Below are 22,567 nucleotides of genomic sequence, written 5' to 3'. Positions count from 1 at the left end.
GCTCAACAATTCTACAAGCCTGACATGATAAAAATGATTCCCCACATAGCTGGGAATAACCACCTGGGAAGAGAATTTTGCAGCATCCTCTTTCTTCTATGTTCCCAAAGTTTATTTTATTTTTATTTTTATATATTTTTTTAAGATTTTATTTATTTATTCATGAGAGACACCGAGAGAGAGAGAGAGAGAGAGAGAGAGGCAGAGACACAGGCAGAGGGAGAAGCAGGCTCCACGCAGCCTGACATGGGACTCGATCCCAAGTCTCCAGGATCACACCCCGGGGGCCAAAGGCAGTGCTAAACTGCTGAGCCACTTGGGCTGCCCTATGTTCCCAAAGTTTAATTTAACAAATGTCAAAACAAAAATAAATCCTAAGCATACAAAATTTCACTACTGACATACATAGTTTCTTAAAGTTAAAGAACTGTAGTTTATTTCTCAAAGAACTATATCCTCAATACATACATTGGGAGATGAGGCAAATCTCTGAAATAAGGCTTGCCAGAACATATGCCTACTGGATATACTTGCCAATGCACTCCACACCTTTCTAACAGTCACGTTTTCAAAAAGTAGCCTTTTCTCAAAAAGAGCAGAGATCATCAGAAAATGATTACAGAATCACTCATTTTTCTCCAAACTCAGTCTTAAATACAAAGCCAAAGAAAACCATCATAAATTCCTCTCAATCCACCAAATTTCAAATAATACAGACAATTCTTTGGCTTTCCTTATACCTTACTCTACAGACACAAATTCAAATTTCTGAAATGAATATATGGTGAGAATATTAATAAACTTATCTTTGACTAGGGAAAACAAAAATCAAATTCTTAAACTTCAATAGGGAAACACTGAGAGGAAAGCAGGGCTTAAAGGAGCAAGTATTCATATGCACATATAAGCAAATTCCCTCCAAATCATTACTAAGTAAAAATTTCTTTCAACAAGATGTATCTCATACTTCCTTCCCAACATATAAAATACAGAACTTTCAGTAGTCTACCTTTTCTCAATCAATCCCCACCAACTCTCTAAACCTATCAGTGTTACTTGTGTTAAAAATTTAAAAAAAAATCCACAGCTCTACTCTCCAGCTCAAAGCCACAAATTCTGACACACCATAATCTACAAAAATGACACAGAACTATCCTTCCTCAGTTTTGCCCCTAAAATTTACATTCTAATCTAAATTAATCAGATTTATTACAATGTCAGTATTGCAAAATTAGTAATCCCTGCCATTTTGTAATCCACAAAATCCTTTGATTTACAATGGTTTCTATAGAAATTAAGGCTACATATAAGTCTATTTCCAAACAGGATAAACATTAAGGCCCTAAGTGCTTGGCCTAAAAACCAAATGAGATATTAATACACTTTCTATCCTCTGGTATACAGAAAAGCCACCTGAAAAGTTTTAATCACAGTAGGTTCACAAATGGAAACAAAATAGTTACTGTGCTTCAAAATTGAAAAAAAAAAAAAAAGAGAGAGAGAGAGAGAGAAAGAGAAAGAGAGAAAGAGAATAAAATACTAACCAATCTCTGGCTGTAACGAATCCTTTCTTCTTCGGGTTCCATCTCTCACTCTTGTTTAAATTACTGTAAAGAAACCACTCCAGGGCTGCCTTCCTCTTCCTCCTTAGGAACCAGGTTGCAACACTAAAGAATAATGATACAAGCAGAGATGAGAACTCAGCCCCAAACTCAAGCTTTCTTTTCACAGAAAGATTTAAGAAATATTTAAGTTAAAGGCTCTCTGACAAATCAGTTTCCTCTTCATCAGTCTGGGACCCCTCTGCTCTGGGGCAAGTGGTTCCATGCCATGACAAACGTTAATCACATTACAACAGTCAGAGGCCTAGGCAAAAGGAGATGATGTTGGTTTCAGTTCCTTGTGGATGGGCCACACCACTGTTTCTCCCCACAGGATTACAATAAGCCCCCCCCACCCCACCCTTCATGGCAGCAGTAGCAAAAAAAAAAAAAAAAAAAAAAAAGGAAGGGGAAGGATTTTTATCTGTAGAGAGCTGACCAGGTGAAGCAGGCACTAAACAAATCCGGATCCCAATCAAACGCATTCTTGCTCACTGATATTATTAGAAACTAAAGAAAAAGGGGGCAGACTGTATTTAAAAAAGACAAGAAGTCTGGATTTAAAGAAAGATTCCAAAACAATTTCCCATACCCCTCTAATAAAGCCGTACACAATCGCCACTTTCCTTCCTAGACTCCCTGGATCTTTTCATTCCCAAACCAACACTCCACCCCAACAAGATGTGTACAACTCTTGAACAAATTCAAGAGAGTTGCAAATCAGGGACAAAATTCCATTAGATCTTTTTGGATAAAGTAATCAACTAAACGAACCCATCTATACAGAAATAAGTAAAAGACATCTTTTCTAAAAATTAAGACTGGTTTGCGCGACAGTCGATCCATAATACCAAGAAAGGTTTTCCTTTTTTTCTAAATATTCTCAAGAATAATGGCTTCCATAGGGAATGCAGGGTGTTTTTTTTTTTTTTCTTTTTTGCAACTACATTACAGCCACGTTATTAGCATCCTTTCAAAACTGCTACAAGACCAGAGGACCCAATGACACAGTTTGCAAGAGCAGTTCGTGGCAGAGCCCTCCTAGAGGAAGCCCTAGTCCCAAGTCGGGAGGGAAAGAAGCCGTGTTTGCACCCCCTGGGCGAGGACCGCCGGGGACCGAATGCAGCCAGGGCCGAAGAGGAAAAATAGCAAATCTCGCCGGGCTCCCCCAAGGAAAGGCGCTTCAATGGTTCATCCATCGGAAAAAGAAATAGAAACTTTACATTAAGACTTTAGATAACACGGTGAACCAAACTTCCAGGGGGGGGGGGTAGGAGGGGGAATCTCACCGGGGATTTTGCTCGTGAGTTCTTGTCCAAGTGAGAAGTAAAAGATTCCAAAAACTGAGAGGAAAAATTAAATCCCAAACGTCGTCTTCGTTTTTTTTTTTTTTTTTCCGTGGATCAACCCAGTATCCAGAGAGGGTCACAGCGACCCGGAAAAGAGGAAACAGTTGCTGAATCAAACCTCCTCTTCAGGCTTCGGAGACCGGGAGTCGGAGGCGTCAGGAGAGGGGAGCGCGACCCCTCGGCGCCTCCCCCGGGGCGCCCCCGCCTCCCCCGGGCCAGCGGTCAGCAGCCCGAGTCCGAGCCCCGGGCCAGCCTCGGACGCGGGGAGCGCCCTCTTCGCCGTGCCCTCCGCGAGCAGCCGCCCGGCCGCCTCCGGAGCCCAGGAGCGGCGGCCGATCAGCTGAGACCGGCCGGCCCGAGGCTCCCCGCGCCGCCCCGGCCCCCCGGAACGCGGGCCCTGGCCCCGGGGGGCGGAGAGGGCGGGAGCGGCGCGGCGCGCCGGGCTGGGGGCCCGGGCTCCCCTCGCGTCTCCCCCTCAGCCCGAGCTCCGCGCTGCAGGACGAGCCCCCGGCTACTCCCCAGTCGCAGAGAAGGGATTCCGGGGGATGGGCCCCCTGGCGTTGCCCCTCCTCCCGGAGCGCCCCCTGCCCAGGATAGACGGAGCGGCGACAGGCCCAGCCGCTGGGAAGGTGCTCTGCGAGCCGCAGCCGCCGCCGCCGCCGCCGCTGCCGCCGGGGAGGGGTGTTGTTTCCCTCACACAGGAGGAGCCGCTGAAGCAGCCGCCGCCATTTTGAACCCGTCAGACTCTCACATACACACAGCTCTCCGCGGCGCACTGCGCAGGCGCCGCCCCCCCACCCCTCCTCCGGCTCGCCTCCACCCCCACCCCCCTTCAAGCCTCCCTTAGTTTCTTACCGCTCTCCCGGGCGCACGTGAACGCGCACGCGTCACTCCTCTCTAACGCGGACACTCCGCGGCGCGCGCACGCGCGGATGCGTCGGCCTCGAATCGCCCGCGCCCAGCGACGCCGACGCGGCTCCCCGCCCCCCTTCACGTCAGCCTGCCCGCCCTCCCGCCGGCCCACCGCCCCCGCTCCCCCCAGGGCCTTCTTCCTGGGCTGGGGACCGACCCGCCGCTCGCGCCTGCGCGCTGGCTAGGATCCTCCTCCGCGCGCCCTCCCTTCCCACACGCCCTCGCTCGCACACACACATTTCGCCTCTGTGACCCCGCCCCTCGCCGGCCAGCTGCGCGGCGGCCCTCCCCCACCTCTCCCGGGAGGGTGGTGACCCCCCCGCGGTCCCCCACAAAGCACAACAACCCCCCCAAGCAGTAAGGAGAAGCGCCCCGTTCCCCTTCAACCGCCCTTTGCCCCAGTTGGCGCGTCACGGTCACACAACCTGAAGGCCGGGTGGCCTGGGCCAGAGCAGCCGTTGCCCGCCTCAAAGCGGGGTCTCCCGGGGTCAGGCTGCTGGGCCGGGCCGGGCCGACCTCTGCGCCGTGTTCGGGCCTGCCCAGGGCGAGGGGCCGCACGGAAGGGGCGCCTTCCCCCGAGCTGCCCTCCCCTTGCCCGCCAGCCGGTGGGCCGAGGGCGGCCTGCCCGCCATCCCCAGGCAGGCCCCAGCGCCCCCGCCGCGGGGCCGGTTCGCCCAAGACTCGGGGGGCTCCTCGGTGTAGCGGCTCGGCCCCGCCTCACCCACTCCTCGCCGCTCCGAAGGGGCAGGAAACGGGAGTAGCATGTCTGTCCTGGGCTTGGCTCCCCCGGGGGAGCTCCGGGCGCTTGACAAGGGCGTCCACAGGTACCAGGCACGGGAGTGGTCTCCGCGACGGCCCGGGGGCGGCGGCGGCTGGCGCGCCCACTGCGGGCCCGAGGCCCCCGGGGAGGTGGCCCTGCAAGCCCCCGCTCCTCGTCCACGCTCAGGTTTCCGCAGCGCCGGTGCCCCCGGCGCCCTGGGTGGGACGTGACCCCGCCCCCGGCGAGTCGGGGCGCCCCCCACGGAGGGGTGTGCGGGTCGCCACGACTCCCCGGGCCGCCCCCGCCGCCCCGGGCTGCGGCGGGCGCGGGAGGCCCGGCTGGGAAGATGTCTCCTCTCGGTGCGCGCAGCTTCGCGCGAGGGTCAGCGACGGGGCAGCGGCCGCCCGAGCCGCGCCGGCCCTGCCCACGAACGGGCTCCCGCGGCTCGACAGCTGCCCGACGGGCTACCCGGCTGGGGACGTCGACGGAGCCGGGCCAGAGGTATCTGAGCAATGCCATGCGAGCAGCTCAGCCGCGATCAGGGCATCTCCCCAGCCAATCTCGTGCTTTGGGGCCCGTTTAAATTATAAATCCCATAAAGGACCGTGGCTTGGGCGTTAGGCATCCGGGTGGACGCTTGGCTCCGCTACACTCTTACTGAGAAGTGTCACACAGATCTTTTTCCCCTGCCTTCCTACTCTTTAACCTCTGGGATGGGGGAATTCCGGGGGGGGGGGGGGTAGAACATGGAGTGAATCATGTAACTTCTATCCACAACCTTCAACTCTTTTAGGAAGACGATCGAGAAGGACAGTTGAAATAACGACAGCTCCTGTTTCCATCAAGGTTTGAACTCTTGGGTAAAGGCATTATGGACACCCAAGGTATTATTTATTACTATGGGATGTTTTTCTACATGAATACGTGGGGAATTTTAAAGTCCTTCTCTGCTTTGTTTGAGAGCATCCTTGGGAGTCAAGCTAATGTTTCTGGTAGTATTGTATTCATTTTAAAGATAAGTATAGAAAGGTTAAACAGCTTGCCTGATTACTTGAACAGAGAGGAGTCCAGCTCTCTGCAATAGCGGACTGCAACACTCCCAACCACAAAAAAGGTTCATTAATGCACTTGTGATGAGCCCCTGGTGGTGTATGGAACTGTAGAATCACTGTTATGTACACCTGAAACGCATTTACACTGTATGTAAGCTGGAATTAAAATAAAAACTTTTAAAAAATGATTTGTTATTATGGTCTGACCCTCTTGCATTCTGGTCACTGGGAAATATTCTTTGTTCTGATACTAGTTTTGTTCAGACTTCTTAGATTTTCAGGAACACTGATGTGAAGATCTTCATCAAAACCTTATCAGAACTACAGCCTTTTTAAGTCTTTCAGACTACAGTAAAATATATTTTTAAAAAAGCAGTCTTTCACACCAGCTTTACCAGATATGGTCCTAGAGGCAACTGGCTATCTGTAGGTACAGAAAAAGGCAGCAGCTTGTTTTAAGTGGAAGAGAAAGACTTTTGCCATTGTCAGTCAGATTAAGCAAGTGTTAGGCCTCATTGCTATTTGCAAAATACATGCCTTTATTTACTTCCCACCTGTCTTAATAATCCGTGGGATACTTGGGGGCAAAGAAAAGGAGGAGTTCTCGAAGTAGCTCGATGTGTCTTGCCCTTTTTCTTGATATCCCGAACCCCTTCAGTAACTAATCCTCAACTCTGAGTGAGTTGCTCATCTTCAGCAGATGCCACCTACAGATTTAACCCAGGTAGGTACCCTGGATGGAAACACAAGAAGGCTCTAAGAACAATAACAGTAAGACTTTGAACAGAACTGCAAGTAAGTAAAGGTTTGTCAAATTGCAACCACCTTTTTTCCAGTTGAAAACTAGTCTGCATGGAGGAGGTGGCATGAAAATAGCGTTTAAACAGATATACACAATGCATTTTCCACAAGCAATCTTTGTTAATATTTGAAAGCAGATGTACATGGAAAGATGAGAGATAGATGGCAGTGATGCCCCCAAAATCACAATTGGAAGAGTGTATTTTGAGGCTCACTGCTAAAAGAGACATTTTCAATAATAAAGCTTGGTGATTCCCCAAGACGGGCACTAGAGCTATGAACTGTATGACTTCAACTATAGCTGCAGGGAGATGGTGGATGCAGAGTGGTAAATGAGAAGAAAGAAAGGTGCCTTCTAGAAACCCTGAGGGTAAGATCCCTGGCTGGAATAAGCTGGCACCTTAATAAGATATTAACAAATTTCTGCTTTTAAAAATTTTTATTTATTTATTAGAGCACAAGCAAGGGGAGTGGCAGGCAGAGGGAGAGGGAGAAGCAGGCTTCCCACTCAGCAGGGAGCCCAATGTGAGTTCCATCATGAACTGAGCCAAAGGCAGACACAACCAACTGAGCCATCCGGGCACCCTAAATCTCTGTCTTCTTGAGCAAAGCTGAGACCCAACAAATTCTAAGAGTCAAAATCCAGATCACTCACTTCTTTTGGGAGATTTTACTGGGTGGAAGAACTGCAGAGTCTCGCCAACCAAGTTAAACTATTTCTAATTTCTCTGCACCCCTTAAATGTTAAGGAGAAAATAGGGCTGTCCCAAACAGTGGAAGTGTAAATCAAAATAGAGAAGTTCCTTTCCTATGCTAGCCTGTGAGGTAGCATAACCAGTGGTTAAAAAGCTTTGACATCAGAAACTACAGGTCTACTCTGCTACTATTTATTTGATCCTAATGAACTCCTCAAAGCCTCCATTTTTCATCTAATGAAGTGAAAGAATGCCTGACTCTCGAATAATGTCTTAAAGCTCAATGTCTGGCACATAATAGCCTCCAATTATGAGCATTTACTATGTCTCTGACCTCTAGTTTTAAGGAAAGTTTTAAAGATGCTTCATTATTTAGGCAAATTGATGTGGAGTGTAAGTAGTCACTTAGAGCTTCTTCTCCTCTTTCCCTTTCTGGCGCCTAGCCTTTCTCTCCTCCCCGCCCCTGATGTTTCTAATCTCTATTTTCCTCTTTTCTGAATTCTATCTACCTCTCTCTCATCATCACCCCACTCCTGAGGTTTCTTTCTTTCCATCATCCTGCCAACTCCTTACCTGTTGTGTCCGTTCCTCTCTCCCAGCTCTGTTGTCACCTACTGTATCCTCAGCAGAGCAGAACTTGCTTGCCCACTTCCCCTTACCCATCCATTTGGGGCAGTTAATCACATGCTCTCTCTTTTTATTATCTCCTAAACATCTCCCTCCACCTCCTTCCACTAGGCTATAAGTTCCTTCAAGGCAGGAGCCAGGTCACATTTGTATGCATCAGAAAACCTTCCAAAATCAGTATCCCATACTCACTGTGTCAACCTTAGGAGAGAAAAAACTGAGTGCTGGGTGATTTTGAGTTTTAAGGGATAAAAGTTTTCTTTTGAGTATGGAAGTAAAATCTGAATTGATCAGGAGAAAAAAAGGAAGCCAGAAATGCCCTGAAGATTGTCATATCATTGAACATGAATAGCATGAGAGTCTTGTAAGTTTCATGGAACATGGTTGATCCCTTCTGTAGGACTACCAGACCACAGCCCTCCCTGGCTCACTGCCTCCTTGCTGCCATTTTTTTCTGGGCATATAGCCTGCCTTTGTGTGGACCTGCCTCTCTTGACTCGCGGGGTTGACTTTGGATTTTGGGGCAGCTAGAGCAGCATCTGGGATCCACCTGCTCTTTTCTAGCCACACTTTAGCAGCCTTGCTTTGCCCCGGGGCCAGGCCACCCTCACTTCCACTTCTAAAAGGGAGAACTGACTCCCTGCCTTTTTCAAGAGTGGATCTTGAAAGATGCCAAGCCCTGTGCCTCACTACACCTGTGCTTTGTTGGGGGCTGTTTCTGGCACCCCAAGGTTTCCGGGTCTATTTACAACCTTATGCTTGTTCACTGGCTAAACTCCTGACAGTTGACAGTGCTGCAGCCACATCCCCAAGGGGCTAGTTGCCTAAACACTTAGGCTTGTCCCTGGATCTGCCCAGTGGGTCTGATCTTTGTCCATCTTCTTCTTCAAGATGGGCCCAGGCCCTTAACCTAATAGGAACCCTGTTCTCTCCTTAATAAAACAGAGAGGGACACCTGGGTGGCTCAGAACTTGAGCGTCTGCCTTCTGCCCAGGGCGTAATCCCAGAGCCCCGGGATCAAGTCCCACATCGGGCTCCCTGCATGGAGCCTGCTTCTCCCTCTGCCTGTGTCTCTCTTCCTCTCTCTCTGTGTGTGTCTTTCATGAATAAGTAAATTTTAAAAATCTTAAAAAAAAAAAAACAGAGAAAATGACTCCTGCCCTGTTTCCTGCTGAGATTATTGTAGAATCAAATGGACTAATGCACATGAACACCCTATGGAAGCTAGAAGACAACACATTTAGACAGGATTGCTGGTTCTCCTTTTTTCTCATTTCTTTTTTTTTTTTCTTACACGAAAGATTTGTCATGTTACTGAGTACCTTGTGCCCAACTCTACATTTAATGCTTAGATGGAGACAAGAGATTTGAAAATTTAAAAAGCTTGGCTTTTTACTTTTGAAGACTTCACATCATAGAGGACATATCATGAAGATGTGACATGGTGGGGGATCCCTGGGGGATCAGAGGTTTAGCGCCTGCCTTCGGCCCACAGCGTGATCCTGGAGTCCTGGGATCGAGTCCCACGTTAGGCTCCCTGCATGCAGCCTGCTTCTCCCTCTGCCTGTGTCTCTGCCTCTCTCTCTCTCTTTCTCTGTATTTCTCATGAATAAATAAATAAAATCTTAAAAAAAAAAAAGTTGTGACATGGCTTACAGAACAATCATCATCACAGTCAATCACCAGAAGATCATGTAGACAACAGAATCTGGAAAGAGAATTTCACTTGGATGTGGGCCCTGGGGGATAGGAAACTTTGCACATTTTGTTCATTTTCATTGCTGCACCCCCAGTTCCTAAAATAGCACCAGGCATAGCAGGCACTCGTTCGTCCGGGTTTATTGACGCAACAATAAAGCAGTGTAGCAACGCTTTCGAGAGACAGGAGTTGGAAGACTAGAAGGCTCTGAACCCTTGCAGGTAGTTTTAAATTTTGATAGAGTAAGAGAGGCACATGGCTTCTGGAGCAGAGGGTTGATGTGACAGCAGTTGTTGCAGGTGAACTATTCCTGCGCTGTCACTTCAGATGGAATAGAACTCATGGAACCTAGAGCCCCTACTACTGCAAGCCCAGCCAAGAGGTAAGGATGCAATTCTTGGGCCATGTGCTTCACCATCTTTATTCCAGTCTCTCTCATGATCCAGTCTTCCTGCTCCATTTATCGCTACCACCTCCAGTCCCTGGGAGTATAGCTTTTGATGTGATATTATAAACTTAATATCTCTAGTCAATTTTTTTTCCAAAATGCCTCTTTAATTATATTGTAATATTTGAAGTGTATAATTCTAAAATGACAATCTTTTTTTTTCCCCCAAAATGCTTGCTAAATATTTAAACTCTGAAATGTATTCAGTTGTCTTTTTCTTTCTGGCTAAATCTATTTTTGCACTCTCTGGGGGAACCACAAGAAAATATTGACTGCATTTAAGGTGAGATTTTCATGTTGTACTTTTTGCAATTATACTTGATTTGCCACACAGCTTGGGGGCCATGTTTTGATTTTGTCACAATTACTAGTTCTTCTTCTACCATTGATCTAATTATCTTCTTGTTGGTGAGTTGCATATTCTTAGTAAACTTTCTATTCCTGTATAATTTTATTGGTATGAGAAAAGTGGGAGACACTCTATGTGTATGCCTTAGCCTTTATTATTGAAACTGATGGAAGATTTACCAATGCCTATGTTTTTAATGAATATGTTTGTATTGGTGAAGGCTTATGCTTTGCAAAAATGTTGGTATTTTCTATAATATATTTAAGCAATTTCTGTTTCATTTCAGTATTTAGTACGCATTTACTATTTCCTATATTTTATGCATTTTTATAGTCAACCAATTCAGAAAGTTGGGCAAATCAAATTCACAAATCCAGCTTACTAGAAGATAAATATAGAATCTGCAAGGTCTTCCTTTTTCTGAATCCACATTATTCCTCCTGAAGGGACCATATTTCTTTCTATATGCATTTAAGTTGCTCCTTAATACACCGGCATATAATTTGGCTGCTATTGATAAGAGAACAATGCCCCTAATTCCCAATACTGTCTCTTCATTCTCTAATGTGCTTCTGATGAAACCTGCCACCCACTGTCTCACGTTTGACTGGATCTCTGTATGACCATTAGCATCATCTACCACAAAATACATGCCAGTTTTTAACTACCTGCTGGGTCCTCAAGATTTAAAATATAAAACTTGGACCTTGACCTCAAGGAGCTTACAGTTTAAAGAGAAAAGAAAAAAAACCCAGCTACTTCAAAACTGTCATCCTGCATAGACGGACAACAGTATGGCGGGGCTGGAAGCAGAAGTAGAAGCACTTCCCACATACTTGAGGAGCTGCAGCAATACTTTTCTCTCTCCCAGAACTTCCTGATGCATTTACTTGGTGCTGCGCTAACTTCTTCCTAATAATCTGTGAGGCCCTCATCTATTAGGGGACATTAGCATTGAATCACAGAACCTTAGAGCTGGCATGGAGCTTGGAGGTCATTTAATCCAACCCGCTCATTTTAAAAACTGGCAGTCTGAAACCCAAAGATGTTAAACAGCTTAGCCAAGGTCATGCGGCTAGTTTAGTCATGAAATTGGAACTATAAACCATGTCTTCTGATAGCTGATTTTTCTACTACTACTCAAATTGATGGCATTTTTAATCATCAGATCAAACATCATTCATGTGTTCCCTCCCCAGAAAGAGCACCAGCCTGTGCAGGACACCGTACTTGGCACTGGGGTTGATTGCAACATGAATGTGCACAAGACCACGTTGTGTTGGGGGGGGGGGTTGTCAAATGACCATATAAATTATCCTCTAAACTGAGACCTTTTTAAAGAGTGAAAGGCTCTAATAATAACCATATGTACCTCAGGTATTAACTAGGACAGTGCCATCATGAACATCAAGTCTGTGCAGGATACATACATGGTCTGTACATGATACTGTGAGGGCACAAAAGTGGGAGGGGCCAATTCTGCTGTGGGGGGAGGGGTGCCCAGTCAGGGAGTCTTTTTGGAGGAGGTGATACTTGAAAGTTACTGGGGTTTGGGGACACCTGGGTGGCTCAGCGGTTGAGCATCTGCCTTTGGCCCAGGGCATGATCCTGGAATCCCTGGATCAAGTCCTACATCGGGCTCCTTGCATGGGGCCTGCTTCTCTCTATGCCTATGTCTCTGCCCCCCTCTCTCTCTCTGTGTCCTTCATGAGTAAATAAATAAAATCTTAAAAAAAAAAAAAAAAGCAAATGGGGTTTTGATGTTAACCAAGAAGACAATGGAGGAAGGACGTAGCAGGACAGCTAACAAAAGCTGAACCAAAAAAACAAAAAAAATTTAAAAAAAATGCTGAACCAGCAAAGTGGGGAAATTCTATCCTAGAGGACCTCTCCTACGATATTCAGCAAGCAGATGGGGCACAGTGACCCGCAGTCTCCCTTGGATCCCAGCAGGTGTTTGGTCATCGAGGCAGCAGATATTTACTGAGTATCTACTAGGTAGCAGGCACTGCTATAGGCCCTGGGAATACCATGGACATGACAGGCAAGTGGCTGACCCAAGAGACAATGTGTTGTGTAGTCCTGCAGGGACCCTGGAAACGCACTGTCTGCATTCCCAGTCCAGCTGCATCGTGCAGCGAATATGTCACTTTGCTCAAGCCACAGAGCTCTTAGAGTTTCAGTTTCCTCATCTGTAAAATTGGGTGGGGTCCCTCCTCACAAGTGGCTAGAACACAGTAAGTGCTATACAAGTTTGTGAAATAAAACTGAGCTTACAGTTAATCAGTAGAACCACGGCAAATTATATATTAGGAAAACTCTATAAAGAAATTAGGAAGGCTTCTCTGAGGAGGTGACATTGGATTTAAGATCGCATAATCAAAAGGAACATTCCCGGGAAAGGTAACTGCTTGAGCAAAGGCCCTCGGTGGGAATAGGCATTCATGTACTCAGCAGCAGACCAGAGCGGCTGAGATGAAGAGTGGTATGAGTGGCCAGGCTGGGTCACACAGAGCTTGCCACAAGCTGGGAATATACTCTCGGGGCAGGGGCAGCCCATGGTGGTCATGGACGCAAGAACTCTCATGCAAAAGCAGAATGCTGGAGAGAGAAATTCAGGTGTTCTATCAGTTTGAAAGAATTTGAGGCTATGGCCTCAAGCAATAAATCTGGTATGGAGAGGAGAAAGGAGAGGTAGAAGGCAACTCCACAGGATCTGGTGACACAGACTGAGTGGGAAGTGAGTCAGAGGGAGGGGTTACTGCTGTGCTTCTACCTCTGTTGTATTTGCTCTGCCACTCCCACCTGAAGTGGGGAATCCAGGAGAAGCAGGGGCAGGGCCAAGAGGATGGGGTGAGACTGGAGCTCAACCAGGGCTGGAATGGAGACGACTCTGCACCCAGACCATGGGCGGAAGAAGATGGCCCACAAAGTGGAGGAGACCAGAACTGAAGGGATAGGTCTAGGAGGACTGTGTCTGGCTCTTTGAAGTTGCTCGGTTATTGCTTCAAGAGAGAATCACTGTAGAAGTACCCAGCAAAGGAAGAGGAGCCCATGAAAACAGCTGAGAAGGAAAGACCAGAGAGGGAGAACCCAAAGAAGGAAAGTGGCGTGGAAGAGAATGTCAAGCAGGAGGGAGGGATAAAGGGGAAAGATGCAGCTGGAAGCTGGCCTCTGGATGGGGAACCATTATGACATCACCTTTGACAATAGTGTTTGTGCAGATGGGGGTGGAGTCAGAATATGATGAGCCCAGCACAAATGGGAAGAAAAGGTGGCAAGGGTATACTCTTCCCTCTTGTGACTTGGCTGTGAAGACAAGAGAAAAGGAAGACAGGATTGGGGAGGCAAAGAGGGAGAAGTTGTGATGGGAAGGAAACAAGCTTGTGTGTGGCCTGCAAGGGGACAGTAGAGAGAGAGCTTTGAGATGGAACCTGGAAGTAAAGAAGGAATAGAGAAGGAGGTTCTTTGTGTGGAACAGCCAGCCAGGATGGCCTGGCCCTGAGATTAGGTCTAGCTGAGACAAGACACCTTCCTCTGACCCTGGAAAGGCTGCACAGAGATTATTTGGAGGATGTGGGGGCAAGAAATTGATGCAGGTTACACCTGGAAACCCCTGGAATTGTCTTGGGAATGGAGAAGGCGGTGTGGTAGGTGTTAGAACTCCAATTCCTTTCTTTCTGACAGAAGCCATGTCTCACCACTCTTAACTGCCTTAGAGGCAGAAGGGGGTGGATCTGGGAAGCGGTAGGGTGCTTGCAGGAGGCCTATCTCCTGTGACCACTAGTCATGCCAGAGGTTGGTGAGGAAGGAGAGTTTGGGAGAGTCCAAAGCAGACCACGATGGCCTAGCAAACCAATAAACAGGTGTTTTTGCCTCCCTTGGGCTCAGCTCTCCTCTCCCACCATTGCCCTTGGACTTTTTTGCAAGGCATGGCTCTCAGCCCTTAGCTCTTCCTTCCCTCCCAGTCTTCATTTGGTCTCCTAACTTCAAGTATCATCTAGAGGGGATTGACTCCTATGGCTCCTACAACCCTGACCTTCCTGGACTGCTTGGCTGGCAGCTTCACTGTTGGCACTTCCCCTGCACGCTCTCATGAGGAAAGAGGTCTCCTGCATGATCCTCCCCTCCAAACTGGCTCCCTCCTCCCTGGGCTCTCCTCTGCCCCTGGACATGCACACCAGGCCTTCCCTGCTGCCCCCTGTGGATTCCCAAAGCGCTGTAAACCACTCACCTGGTTTGGCATTTACTGCATAATCTTTTGGGTTTTAAAAATCTCCATTGAGTATGTCTCATTCTCTTTCCTGGGGATAAGCCCCCTGAAGACTGGGGCTTACGTATGCTGGTTTCCTCCACTGTGTCCAGAATCAGTCTCGAAAACAGCCATCTCCTTATTGATGCTGGTGAAGGTAATGAATGTGAGAGTAGGACGCTGTATAGGGGCAGACAGCACAGGTACCAACTAGAGGGCTTGCCAGGGAAGAGGTGGAATTTGTAAAATAACTGTCAGAGGAGAACATCACAGACACCAAATATTTGCATCAGAGTGAAGACTCAAACGGGATGAAATGATGGAAGAGGCCTTCGAGTGACTTTGTCAGGAAGGCCCAGCCAGCAGGGCAGGGGGTGGCGATGGAAGAGAAACAGGAGGCAAGGGTCCTGAGGAGGAGCTGCTGGTGAGTTTAGCCCAGGATGGATGCTGGCAGCCACAAGAAGCACTAGAAAGGGTGGTGTCCTATACTCAAGGCAAGAGATAGGGCAAGCATCAGGCACCAGCGCTGGGCACCAGGTCAGCAGTCGCCAGAGGCTGATAATGGGGAGGGTTGGCGGCCACGCAGTAGACTGAGGCAGTGATGGAGGAATGAGAAGAGGAGTGGAAACTAGGCAGAGAAAGACCAGTATGTGGCAGAGGGCATGGAATGAGGAGGGTGGCAGTGACTAATATAGTCTAAGCTTCACCCTGAGAGTGGGAGTAAAAGCATGAAGAGAGGCTGATGAATACTGCATTTTTTGGTGGTCCTCATCCAACTCTACTCAAAAGGGTTCGAGAGGGGATGCCTGGGTGGCTCAGCAGTTTAAGCGCCCGCCTTCGGCCCAGCGTGTGATCCTGGAGACCTGGGATGGAGTCCCACATCGGGCTCCCTGCGTGGAGCCTGCTTCTCCCTCTGCCTGTGTCTCCGCCTCTCTCTCTGTGTCTCTCATGAATAAATAAAATCTTAAAAAAAAAAAAAAGGGTTCGAGAGGCCTCATGTGTGGTCTCAAGGGAGAGTATGGTGTCTTCCTTCTGTGGAAGTTGAAGGGGCCAGCCCTCCTCCACCTCATCTGATGCAGTCTTGGCGGATGGTGTGTGTGCGTGTGCGTGTGCGTGTGTGTGTGTGTGTGTGTGGCTTGTGACTTAGGTTTGACCCAGCAGATTCTTTCAGGATGTTGCTCCTGAGCCAGGCGAAGCTCCCTGGCTTCCCACCAACCCATACGTGTTTCTTCAGCCCCCAGTGAGTTCTGAGAGCCACCTCCACCAGCATACGCGCACACACACACACACACACACACACACACACACACACTGCAATTACATTACTCTCTGCTTTGGTTAGCTGGAGTTTGTATCTCTTGCTTGTGACCAAGAACTCCGACTAAATCTGAGAGTCCAATCCTGTTGACTAAAGGTTGATAACGTTGTCAGATTCCTCTGTGGATGTGGAGTCCAAAGCATAATTCAGAAAAACCACAGGTTGGTTCACCGTTTTAGTTTCCTATGTGCCAGATACTGTGTGCTAGGTTAGGTACGGGGGATAGAAGGACAAGTGTGACAGGTTTCTGGTCTTAAGGGTAATTAAGTGAGCATTTCCTAGTCTGAGTTTATCTGGAAGCAAAACCCAAACCAAGGATTCAAATGTAAGTAGTTTATGTGGGTAGTGGTCCTAGAAGTCCTGATAGGAAAGTCAGAACATAAGACAAGGAAGAGAAGGCGGCTAGCCAAAGGTGCATCATCAAGCAAGATATGACAGTGGGTCACAGGAGCCTGGCTGGGGCCTCTGAGACACAGCAGAGAACAGGCCTCAAAGCTTCATTGACCCACCAGCAGCCGTCTGTCATTGGTTGACATGGCCTCCAGAGACCATGAGCTCCCCAGCACTTTCATATCTTCCGTATGTGCAGAGTTAGCAGCTGAAGTAGCCCTCGGGCAGAGACAGAATGTGGGGAGCTGAGGAGCCATGGGCAGGCTAGCGCAGAAGCTTCTGGCCTCGGGGCCGTGGATTGCAGTGGAGGGAGAGTTCTCTGGGTTCTCTGAGAGAGCTGTGACAGGGACGGCGGGCATCAGAGGAGAGCAGTCAGTTTCTGAGAGAGAAAACATCCTTAGACTTGCATGATGTTCTTCACTCAGGCTTTTTAGGCATGATGGGTTTTGAATTTGAACTGGTAGCTGTGGTAAAGGAAGTCCATCTGGAAAAAGAACCTGCTATGCCATGGTCCCCACCCCAGGAGGAGCCAGCCTGAGCGTGGACAGCCTGGTTGGCTTAGAAAGCAGGGAGGAATGAGGCAAGGAGAGTGGAGGCCTGCCAGGTAGCAGCATCTCACAGGCCTCCCCAGCCTTCAGTGGCTGCCAGAGATGCCCTAAGAACTTTTATTGGGGTGCCTGGCTGGCTCTGTTGGTAGAGCATGTGACTTTTGATCTCCGGGTCATGAGTTCAAGCCCCACACTGGGTGTAGAGATTGCTTAGATAAATAGGTTGAAAAACAATACAGGTGAAGTCGTGTTCCTGCTCTTTTTTTTTTTTTTTTAAGATTTTATTTATTTGAGAGAGAGTGAGTGAGAGAGAGAATACAAGCAGGGGGAGCAGCAAAGGGAGAAGCAGGCTCCCCACTGAGCAGGGAGCCAGATGTGGCTAGATCCCAGGACCTGGGAAACTCTCAGAGGGCTGCTGGCTGCTCAGATGGCTGCAGAGGGCTTCTCCCAGGAAAGTGAACTTGATGGCCAGGCCTGAGTGAGTGCATGAACATAGTGGGGAAGAAATTTCCCTGCACAGCAGACAGGGGGAGGGGGGGCACTGCAAGGTAGAAGAAGGACTGGCCCTGCTACCTGCCAAGATGGGAGTCACTGTGTCAGGTGCTGGAGAGCACTAGGTTTACAAAGGGTGAGGAAGACTTGGCCCTTTCTCTCAAACAGTATCACAGTCCAGTGGAGGTGATCAAAGAGCCACAATAAATGATGGAGGGAGATGACAGCTGCTGTGGCTGGGCGTGACAGCAGCCTGGGAATGGAGGAGGACATGGGAAGCATGTCATGGCCTGATCCTGCCATGGAAAGGATCCTCCCGTATCCTTACCGCCCGTATCCACACACACCTCCCTCCTGCCTGCTGGCTCCAACTCACTCAGCACCCAGGCCCAGGCCACTTGCCTCCTCCATGGCCAGCAGTCAGGCCTGCCCATGACTCATGCCCCTTCCTCTCTCCTTGCAAGGTTCAGCAGGTTCTGGTTAACACAAATGAGCTGCAGTGCTAGAATCATCAGCCAGAAAATACCCCATGTCCATTGTCCTCTTTGACCTATGTTTGCATAAGGACATTGAGTTTCAGGCAGCAGCTGGCAGCGATGTGTTCTCAGGGGCCCAGATGGGGCCTGGGGGCTCATAGTCTTGTGACAAGTCTGAAGACAGCGATCCTCTTGGACGAAGCCCTGAGCCATCACAGCTCAGCTGTGCCTGGGTGATGCTGTGGCTCTTCGGGTACTGTGGTGATGCACCAGATAAAGAGCTGCTCCTCTCAGGGTGCCTGCCCTTCTGGAGGTACTTTGGAGTGCACAATTCAAGCTTTATTTCGTCTTGAGGTTCCCAAAGGTGGGCTTGTCAAGTGTGTTAAATTGAAGTTCTGTTCACTTCTGAGAGTCCAAGGCTAAGGTGCCTTTTCTTTCTTCCTTCCTTTCTTTCTTTCTTTCTTTCTTTCTTTCTTTCTTTCTTTCTTTCTTTCTTTCTTCTTTTTCTTTCTTCTTTTTCTTTCTTTCTTTCTGATTTTTTTTTTTGTTTTTAAGCAATCTCTATACCCAAAGTGAGGCTTGAACTCACAAGCCCAAGATCAAGAGTCACGTGCTCCACATACTGAGCCAGCCAGGCACCCCTAAGGTGCCTTTTCTGTATTCCCCTCGGCAGTTGTGGCCAGGTGGGCTGGGTTTGTGCAGGGGCTGCAGCCAAGGGCAGACAGCAGAGGGAGGCCCTGCTTCAGGAAGGCTACTACATGCTCAGAGGTACAGCAATGCCCAGTCTCCCTTGGGTCCCAGTAGGCTCCCACTTGGAGATCCTACTGGGGCAGAAGCTGGCCTCCCAGGGCAAGAGAGGAGGGAGTTGTGGCAGGCAGGGTGGCCAAGTCTGCAGGAGTCAGGGCAGCCTGTGGGACTAGGACAGAACCTCTCGTAAAAAATGGATACATGACTGTGGGGCCAGGGTTCCTTCCCAAGGGGAGATCTGTCCTGGGGCTTGCCCACAGCTCTGAGTGATGCTGACGTCCTAGGTGTCAGGTGTGTACTTGGTGGGAGCTGACAGAGCAACTTTAGGGGAAGGGAGCCAGGCTGGGGGCACGAGCTGGGCCTTTCTTTGCTCCTTAGGTGAAGAGTCTCAATCCTGACCCTGACTAGTTTTCAACCTGAATATACACTTGGGCATCCTCCATCCTGCCTGTGGTTCTTGTTCTGCCCTGCTCTACTCTCAGCCCAGATGCAAAAATTCTCCAGGGTCCCCCTGCCTGGCTCAGCTCAACCTGAAATTCTTCCCTTACCACCGCAACCCTCCATTCCAGGGCCCAGTCCCATGCACAGGTGACCACAGGCTACTGCCCTTGTGAGGCTGCACCGAGTAAAACTGCGACCAAAGGCTTAGAGGGGCTCGGGCCTACTGAGTGCAGGCGTTTAGGGCCCCTGCTGACCAGTGGACAGCTGTGCTTTGTGCCCCAGCTGCTCAGCCTCCCTGACACAGGCCCTGCAGTCTCCACCCCTCCCGGCAGGCTTTTATTTTATTTTAAGATTTTATTTATTTCTGAGAGACACAGAGAGAGTCAGAGACACAGGCAGAGGAAGAGAAGTAGGCTCCATGCAGGAAGCCTGATGTGGGACTCGATCCCGGGGCTCCAGGATCACACCCTGGGCCAAAGGTGGTGCTAAACCGCTGACCCACCCAGACATCCCCAGGCAGGGTTTTATTATTTTTTTATTCTTTTAAAAGGGTTTTATTTATTCATGAGAGACACACAGAAAGAGAGGGGCAGAGACACAGGCAGAGGGAGAAGCAGGCTCTATGCAGGGAGCCCAATGTGGGACTCGATCCTGGGTCTCCAGGATCACACCCTGGGCTGAAGGCGGCGCTAAACCACTGAACCACCAGGGCTGCCCCCCAGGCAGGGTTTTTTTTTTTTTAATTTTTATTTATTTATTTATGATAGTCACAGAGAGAGAGAGAGAGAGAGAGGCAGAGACACAGGCAGAGGGAGAAACAGGCTCCATGCACCGGGAGCCCGACGTGGGACTCAATCCTGGGTCTCCAGGATCGCGCCCTGGGCCAAAGGCAGGCGCCAAACCGCTGCGCCACCCAGGGATCCCCAGGCAAGGTTTTAATACCTGCCCTAATCCTTTCTGCTGACGGGGCCAGCAGAGGGGTGGAAAGAGGAGCCAGTGAGCTTGGACGGGCCCTGGGAGCTGTTCTGCCCACAGCCCAAAGACCTTAGGAGGGCTGTCCTGGGTCCTGACAACTAGGGGTCTTTAGGGCTGGCTGTCAGCTCAGGGGTGGGATCAGGCCCTGGGGCTCCGAATTGAGTTTGTCTGGGACAAAGTACTTAGATCTGGTTTGAAATGGAATGATTGACTGCTGTGTCCTGGCTTCCCCAGACTCCTGGGGTCAGGGAACTTGGGCTTGGGCAGATACGTCTGGTCTGAGAGTGAAACCGTGTGAGCAAGCCCATTAGGGGCTGTTTACATTTCTATTGTCAGCAGCCAGCTTCTGTTTGTTTAACCCTCAGGAGGTCTCCCCTGGCTCTTTCAGGTCTCTGCTTCAGTTTGGAACTTGAATTTCACAAGTCAGCGTGAATTGCACCCATTTATCTGTCCTGGCCTGGAGGTGGGACACTTCAAGCTTAGATAGCCCACCAGCATTTAATGAGCATTAAAGGCCTCAGAGGGAGGCCCTGGGGGGATGTCGCTAAACCCCTGCGACTTTGTCATCTAGACACCAGTCGTGGCACAGAGGGCTCCAGCTCTGACAGCGTCTTTAGAGGCTCTCAGCTGAAAGACCATGAGGCCCTCACCCCAGCACCCATAATAGGATGTCCAATCAATACAAGATTTCTGGGGATCCCTGGGTGGCTCAATGGTTTAGTGCCCGCCTTTGGCCCAAGGCGTGATCCTGGAGACCTGGGATCGAGTCCCATGTCGGGCTCCCTGCATGGAGCCTGCTTCTCCCTCTGCTTGTGTTTCTTCCTCTCTCTCTGTGTCTCTCATGAATGATTAAATAAAATCTTTAAAAAAAAAATACAAGATTTCTCCTGGTGACTACTTGGATTAATTTTGTAAATGTTTTTTTTTCCTAAAAGATTTTATTTATTTGAGAGAGAGAATGAGAGAGAGAGAGAGAGAGACAGAGAGAGAATGAGTGGGGCGGGGGGGGGGGGGAGGAACAAAGGGAGAGGAACAAGCATATTCCCCGCTGAGCAGGGAGCAGGGAGCCCGATGTGGGACTCGGTGGGACTTGATCCCAGGACCACAAGATCATGCCCTGAGCCAAAGGCAGATGCTCAACTGCTGGCCACCAGGCATCCCAGCCTGGTACATTTGTTACAATGTAATGAACCAATGTTTTGTTTTAGTTTGTTTTTTTTTAAGTAGGCTTCATACCCAACATGGGGCATGAACTCATGACCTTGAGAGTCCCTCTCTACTGACTGAGCCAACCAGACAATCCTAGTAATGAATGAATATCGATACGTTATTATTTTTTTAGATTTTGTTTATTCATGAGAGACGCAGAGAGAGAGAGAGAGAGGCAAAGACATAGGCAGACAGAGAAGCAGGCTCCCTGCAGGAAGCCCGATGTGGGACTCAATCATGGGACTCCAGGATCACACCCTGGGCTGGAAGGCAGATGCTTAGGTGTCCCTGAATATTGATACATTATTTTTAAAAAGATTTATTTATTTTTATTTATGATAGACACATAGCGAGAGAGAAAGAGGCAGAGACACAGGCAGAGGGAGAAGCAGGCTCCATGCAGGGAGCCCGATGTGGGACTCGATCCCGGGACTCCAGGATCGAGCCCTGGGCCAAAGGCAGGCGCCAAACCACTGAGCCACCCAGGGATCCCCATTGATACATTATTAATTGAAGTCCATACCTTATGTAGATTTCCTTACTTTTTACCTAATGACCTTTTCTGTGCCAGGATCCCATCCAGGACACGACATTGCATTTGGCAGTCACGTCTCATTAGGCTCCTCTGGGCTGTGATAGTTTCTTAGATTTCACTTGTTTTTGATGACCTTGTCAGTTTTGAGGAGGACCTGACAGGTAGTTCGTAGAATGTCCCTCAGGTGGAGTTTGTCCAATGTTTTTCTCCTAATTAAATAGGGGCTCAGTTGGTGAAACATGTGGACTCAATCTTGGGGTTGTGGGTTTGAGTCCCACATTGGGTGTAGAGATTACTTTAAAAATATATTTTTTGGGGGATCCCTGTGTCTCTGTGTCTATCATAAATAAAAATAAATAAATAAATCCTAAAAAAATAAAAATATATTTTTTAATTTAAAAATTTTTTTTAAAAAGATTTATTTATTCATGAGAAAGACAGACTGAGAAAGAGGCAGAGACACAGGCAGAGGGAGAAGCAGGCTCCCCGCAGGGAGCCTGATGCAGGTCTCGAATCCGGGACTCCAGGATAATGACCTGAGCTGAAGGCAGGCGCCCAACCGCTGAGCCACCCAGGCGTCCCTATTTTTTAAAAAATAAAATAAAAGGGGTGCCTGGGTGGCTCAGTTGGTTTTCTGCCTTTGGCTCAGGTCATGATTCCAGGATCCTGGGATGGAGCCGTGTGTCAGGTTCCCTGGTCAGCGCAGATTCTGCTTCTCCCTCTACCTCTGACCCTCCCTGCTGCTTGTGCTCTCACTTTGTCAATTAAGTAAATAAAATCTTTAAAAAGGAGGGGGGATGCCTGGGTGGCTCAGCGGTTGAGTATCTGCCTTCGGCTCAGGGTGTGATCTCAGGTTCTGGGGATCGAGTTCCACGTCGGGCTCCTCGCAGG

General features: G+C 49.0%; 2 protein-coding genes and 1 long non-coding RNA gene across 9 annotated transcripts in view; 2 read left to right on the top strand and 1 right to left on the bottom strand.

Moving 5' to 3' along the window:
• KDM2A (lysine demethylase 2A) overlaps positions 1 to 4,751 on the bottom strand; it is a 115,470-nt gene extending 110,719 nt beyond the window's left edge. For 3 of the 7 annotated variants that reach the window (XM_077862585.1, XM_077862588.1, XM_077862586.1), the window contains exon 1: positions 1,545 to 1,667. Coding sequence is in view for 4 of the 7 variants with exons in the window: in XM_077862581.1 (XP_077718707.1) it covers positions 1,545 to 1,586 (42 nt within the window). In the remaining 3 variants the exon portion in view is untranslated. Of the gene's footprint in view, positions 1 to 1,544; positions 1,668 to 2,890; positions 3,306 to 3,805; positions 3,946 to 4,287; positions 4,310 to 4,583 lie in introns of those variants that run through there. The other 4 variants (XM_077862581.1, XM_077862582.1, XM_077862580.1 and 1 more) reach the window with 4 other exon arrangements.
• LOC144293144 (uncharacterized) lies at positions 3,496 to 5,859 on the top strand. The gene is made up of 4 exons (XM_077864270.1): positions 3,496 to 3,631; positions 3,788 to 4,042; positions 4,225 to 5,123; positions 5,416 to 5,859. The coding sequence occupies exons 1-4, from the start codon at positions 3,496 to 3,498 to the stop codon at positions 5,443 to 5,445; spliced, it is 1,320 nt and encodes a 439-aa protein (XP_077720396.1). The 3' UTR covers positions 5,446 to 5,859.
• Positions 5,860 to 12,464: 6,605 nt separating this feature from the next.
• Positions 12,465 to 14,578, top strand: LOC144292393 (uncharacterized). Its single transcript, XR_013359812.1, has 2 exons — positions 12,465 to 13,943; positions 14,262 to 14,578. It is a non-coding gene; the product is annotated as an uncharacterized LOC144292393 (long non-coding RNA).
• The last annotated feature ends 7,989 nt before the right edge of the window (positions 14,579 to 22,567 follow it).

The sequence above is a fragment of the Canis aureus genome, chromosome 21 (assembly GCF_053574225.1).
Source record: "Canis aureus isolate CA01 chromosome 21, VMU_Caureus_v.1.0, whole genome shotgun sequence".
Taxonomy (NCBI): domain Eukaryota; kingdom Metazoa; phylum Chordata; class Mammalia; order Carnivora; family Canidae; genus Canis; species Canis aureus.
Note: the sequence above shows the minus strand (reverse complement) of the source record. Positions and strands in the feature narration are given on the sequence as shown.